Below are 5,589 nucleotides of genomic sequence, written 5' to 3'. Positions count from 1 at the left end.
TAAAACCAAATACTGGAACTTATGAAGATGACTTTCAGGAAGCCAAGTCAGTGTGTACATGTGTGGGTGTTCTGTTTTGGTGGAAAATTACTAAATCTGGACATTCCTGTGAATTAGCTTGGGAAAAGACTCTAGCTTCAATATTTTGACAACCTGAATTCATACTTATTCTGAAGAGACTACCGTAAATTGCTGTGAGGATGACAAATTGAGTGTCCATGATTCATGGGGCCTTACAGAATAGCATGGCAGGAGGGGGAAGGAAAACCCAAAGCACTGAAAGGCAACAGGTAAGCAGCAGCAGAGAAAACAAAGGGGAGGGAAAGAGGTTAAAAAGCTATGAAAATGAGGAAATGCAGTCACGTGTGCCTCCTGTGGCTTTTCCCAATCAGAGGTGATAGCAGGGCCTGTCAGATGGGAGTGTGGGGCAAGGCGGACCATCCACCTTAAGCTTCACATTCACAGTGGAGATTAAATTTCAATGTGCTCAAACAGAGCAGAAGTAGCTACTGTTCAACTATGGGGCAATATTGTTGTAATGGCCATGCAATGCAGCCATTCTTTGACATTGTAAGAAAACCTAATTTTCCCACCATAATCAGTGAATTTTTACAGCTTGGGGCAAATAAAGAGAAAGCTGGAGAAGCACTGGTTAAATATATCCAAGGACCATTGATTACAAATTATTGCATTGCTGTCTTTTTTTGTGCTAAAAGTGCCAATTTGTTAGATGTGTTGAAGAAAGCCCTTTACTCAGTTTAGGAGGTGTCTATCGGATCAGGCAGCGGGGAAAGAGCTGCAGAGTGCACTCACCGGAGCGGCGTGGGTGGTCTGTCTATACAAAACAGAGCACGGGGGTTATGGGATGTAGCACTGAAAAAAAGCAGAAATGAAAATAGCAGAACTGGCACAAAGGAGGTGCTCTTCTTAGGGAATGATAAAAATGCTTACAGCTTCTTGTCTAGACGCCTGGTGTGGAAACTATCATATTTCTCTTTTTACTTCCTTCCAGTAATTCTTCACCTGTTTATCTCCTCTCCTTTCTGAAGCCTGACTTAGCATGACTTTTAGTATAAATTGAAATAAATGAGCTTGAAGCTTATATCAGATGTAGTTTCTTCCATAAATGTAAACAATGACATAAAACCATTTTTGTGACCCCGTTTCGACATTTTATACCAGCCAATAGCCGAGGTTTCCTTGGTTTAATATGTGAGGAGGAATTTAAGGAAAACATTGAAAAAATCAGGATGTGAAATAACTTCAAACCCAGTTAAATACTTTGGGATAAACCTCATAGGGCATAATGACACACTTTTCCAAGACAATTACCAATATTGTGGAAGACAATGAAGATATTCTGCTGCATTGTTTTATCTTCTAAATCCCTGTGCTGAAGTAACTGTCGGGACAAAATGAGCAAAAGCTCTGCCATAATATGGCTGCTAAAGGCCTCATAATATGGCTGCTAAAGGCCTGCCACTGTAAGAGCAGCTTTAGATTTAAGATGGGATTATGGATCTGATCAGGAATCCATCCTGCAAGTCTTGCTTCCCACCGGCATCTTAGAAATGCTAGCATCCCTTTTTGTTGTAGTGACAGATTTTATTTTCCTGGGCTCCAAGATCAGCGCAGACGGGGACTGCAGCCAAGAAATTAAAAGACGCTTGCTCCTGGGGAGGAAAGCTATGGAAAATCTAGACAGCATACTAAAAAGCAGAGACATCACCCTGACAACAAAAGTGCATATAGCCAAGGCTATGCAATGTATGGCTGTGAAAGCTGGACCATAAGGAAGGCTGAGCGCAAAAGGATTGAGGCCTTTGAATTGTGGTGCTGGAGGAGACTCCTGCGACTCCCTTGGACTGCAAGGCGATCAAACCGTTCAGTCCTAGAGGAGATCAACCCTGACTGCTCTTTAGAAGGCCAGATCCTGAAGATGAAACTCAAATACTTTGGCCACCTCATGAGGAGGAAGGACTCACTGGAGAAGACTCTGATGCTGGGTACAATTGACGGCAAAAGGAGAAGGGGATGGCAGAGAATGAGATGGCTAGATGGGGTCACTGGGGCAGTGAGTGTGAGCTTAGGTGGACTCCGGGGGATGGTGGAGGACAGACAGGAGGACCTGGAGGAATGTTGTCCATGGGGTAGTGAGGGGTCGGACACGATTTTGCAACTAACAACATGTGCCTTTAGCAACCTGCCAACCTGATCCTGCACTCCGCCTCCTCCAAGCGGTAAGCAACTGATAGGTTATAAAAGCATCTTGTGCAGACTCCCTCTTCCTAGTCCCTTCAGGGGCTGCCTACATGCCGCATGTATTTCCCATGTGTCTCAGTAAACTGTAAATGTTTTTTGATTGCATACCCCCAGAGGACTCTCTAAGGATGATTTTTTTCACCCCTGTCATAACCCTAATGAATACATGCACACTCTTTTTTGATTCAATGTACCAATTACCTTAGGTGAAGCCAAGCTGAGGCAGGCGGCTGAATTAGTAATACTTCTTGCTGACACACCTTGCAAAGATTATAGTGTGAGATAAGACATTACAATATACTGTCAGCAAAACGTTCTTATAAGAGCTGTTCACTGGAGTCCAATGAGATCATTATAGTTACCATGCTATACAATTTATATTGTTGTAGTTCTATGTTTATGCAACATAGGCTCCTAAGATCACTGTCGGAATTCCATATAAAATTTATAGACATACTGGCTGGGATGACAAATGCCCCGTGCTCAGGAATAGTGTGTGTTTGCATGCGCATGCATATGAAGTCCCATCTATGCGCACAGGTGATGTGGGGAAGGTGTGTTGCACTTTACAGAATTCCAGCAATGAAAAGCCAGTCCCCTGCCCTGAACAAGTTAGAATCTAAATTCAATGGGGGAGGCGGAAAAAGAGAATCAGTGCTCAAATTATGATGCAAGTTTGGGGAGCTCCACAGTGAAATCTTGTTTTTTCCTGTGCACACTTCCCCTCTAGCCTTCTGAAAACAGTGCCCTGAAGAGCTGAAGCAAGGTGGCTAAGCCCCTTGTGACCCTCTTGCAATTTGGCCACTGAGTGGAGGCGAGAGGCTCTGTAGTGAAAGACCTGGGCCAGTCACTCTCTCTCGACCCGATCTAACCATTGTGAGGATAACATGGGAGAAGGGCATTGTGTAAGCTATCTCAGGTTCCTTGGAAGACAAAAGGCAGGATATAAATATAATAAAAGAAATGGAAGTAAACTGGGCAGGAATGTGCATTCTGTACCGTGGGAGATATGGCCAGTGGGGATTGTCAGAAGGTCTGCAAGACACAGGTGAGCTCTGAGGTCTATTTACATCTGGCAGGAATGCAACCCTGGCAAGATACAATATATCAGCATCTGTTAATGTTTAAGCGTAAAGAGAGCGGGCCGCGCGTGCCAGAACACGAACAAGCCTTTTGGCAGATGATACAGGCAAAGAGTCCCCGCAACGCGGCCGCCGGAAGCATCCAAATGCACAAATAAGCCACTCTCTTCTCCCTCCGGCCGGAGGGACAAACAAGTCTGGGTCAGATTCACACAGGAGGCCTTGAAAGCTTGGCCGGAGGCCCGTCGGCATGGCAACCCCACACCACGGGCCCTTCCTGGCTTGCTCAATGAGGCTGGCCTGTCCCGCCATCAGCCCCAAATTGCTGAATGGGAGGAGCGCCGCTTTGTCCACGCTTCCCGTCCGACTGGGATCTTCGCGGGCCGGAGAGGAGCGCGCACTCCGGCTGCTGCGCCGAGCGCGAAGCTGCACGCACCGATGCCTTCTGCGAGGCCCGCGCCCTGCCTTCTCGCCGGGGTAATCCTCTGGCGTTTGCTTTCAGCCCAGGCAGCCACCAGAACTTACTTCATCGGCATCCGCGAGGAGAACTGGGATTATGCTCCCACCGGGAAGAACCTGATCACAGGGCAAGACCTCGCAGAGGACGGGTAAGTCCTCGCAGCTCCCCGGGGCTCCTCCGCGCGAGCCGTGCCGGCTGCGCCAAAGGCTGTTTCTTCCCTTGGCGCAGCTCTCGCCCGCCCGCCCGCCTGCCTGCCTGCCTGCCGGGCGCGCGTTGGGCTCGGCGCTTCCCAGGTTGGCCGGCCTCCCCTCCGCCGCCCACAGGGAATGGCCGGGCACTGAAATGCTGCCTTTGAGCCGGGCTGGTTAAGAGGAAAACAGAAAAACAAACACTCCAAAAAGTAATGTGGAGTTTGGCTCTTTTAACTGCTGCCGGATGCTTTTGAGTGTGTATTAAAGACACGCTGCTTCACATATCCACAGTTACTGACTGGGAATAGAAACCCATTTCACATCCCTTGCCTTAATTGTGTTTGTTTATTTATGATATGTTTATTGCACCTTGTTCCTGCGGGTGCCTTACATACTCCTTTGCAGCCTCCCCATTTTTATCTTCCTAACAACCCTGTAAGGTAGGTTAGAGTCTGTGACTGGCCCAGTCACCCAATGTGGTCCATGGCTGAGTGGGGACTAGAATCCAGATCGCTTGCGTCCCAGTCCAGCTCATTAACCAGTACACCATACTGACTGGTAAGGCAAAGATACTGATGTTACTCCTACATAGAGGAAATCCATGGATATTAATGGAATTTAAGTTAGCTGTGACTCCCTTGTTGTGGAGATGAGAGGGAGAGCAGGAGGAGAAGAATGATGTAACCCACTTTGACTTCATTGTAAGAAAAAAAAGTGGAATAGAAATCTAATAAATAAATAGCATGAGACTAATTTATTACAACAAGTCTACTTTATCTGTCTACCTGATAGATGCAGTTCTAAGCATACGTAGCACCATAACTATCCCATTGAATTCAAAGTGACTTAGTTGCCATATAAACCTATTTAGGATCAAGCTATATTGAGATAATGGGGCTGTAATTTAAACATGCTTTCTCGGGAATAAGTTCCATTTAATTCAGTGAGGCTCACTTTTGAATAAAAATGCTTGATGTTAGGGTTTTGTGCAAATTTCCCATGTAGATAGGATAAGAAAAAGTGATGTGGAAAAGGAACATGAGGCTAAGCCATTTTAAGAGATTGAAATTCCCTGATTTTCAGTGCCATTAAGAACTGAGATGTTTTATGAAACATTCATTAAATGTCCAGGGCAGAAGCTCTTGCCTGAATTTGTTATTACATTTAAACTTCATTAAAAATGCTTGATTTCTACATACCTTTGAAGTTTGCAAAGAAACTTGGAGAAGAATATTTGTCTCAAAGAGTGAAGTTTTTTACAGTAGTGAAAAGTGACTTTGCTTGGACCATTGAAATTGAGAAGGATCAAACAGAATATGTGTGTGAGAGAGGCACTAGGAGCCATAATTTTTCAAAACTAACCATTCTACATTAAGTCTTCTTTCCATGAACATAAGCACTCATATGTTCATCTAAATGTTTGTTTGTGTTAACAATAGGTTGGTGCATTTTGTATCTATGTGGGAGAGTATCATCTCTGTAATAAGAAATTGTGTAAAACAGTTCTCATTGTCCAGCAGAAAGCACATTTCTCTTTAGCCTAGGCAAGCAACAGGTTTGTGCAACACCAGTTCAACAAAGGATTTATTTTGTG

At 45.1% G+C, this 5,589-nt stretch overlaps 1 protein-coding gene across 1 annotated transcript in view; it reads left to right on the top strand.

The window, feature by feature from the left end:
* Nucleotides 1–3,782: 3,782 nt before the first annotated feature.
* Nucleotides 3,783–5,589, top strand: part of HEPHL1 (hephaestin like 1) — a 36,922-nt gene continuing 35,115 nt past the window's right edge. The window contains exon 1 of the mRNA XM_044442695.1: nt 3,783–3,952. Within this exon, the coding sequence (XP_044298630.1) occupies nt 3,783–3,952 (170 nt within the window). The remainder of the gene's footprint in view (nt 3,953–5,589) is intronic.

Source organism: Varanus komodoensis, unplaced genomic scaffold (assembly GCF_004798865.1).
Source record: "Varanus komodoensis strain SLA01 unplaced genomic scaffold, ASM479886v1 scaffold4, whole genome shotgun sequence".
Classification (NCBI taxonomy): Eukaryota; Metazoa; Chordata; class Lepidosauria; order Squamata; family Varanidae; genus Varanus; species Varanus komodoensis.
Note: the sequence above shows the minus strand (reverse complement) of the source record. Positions and strands in the feature narration are given on the sequence as shown.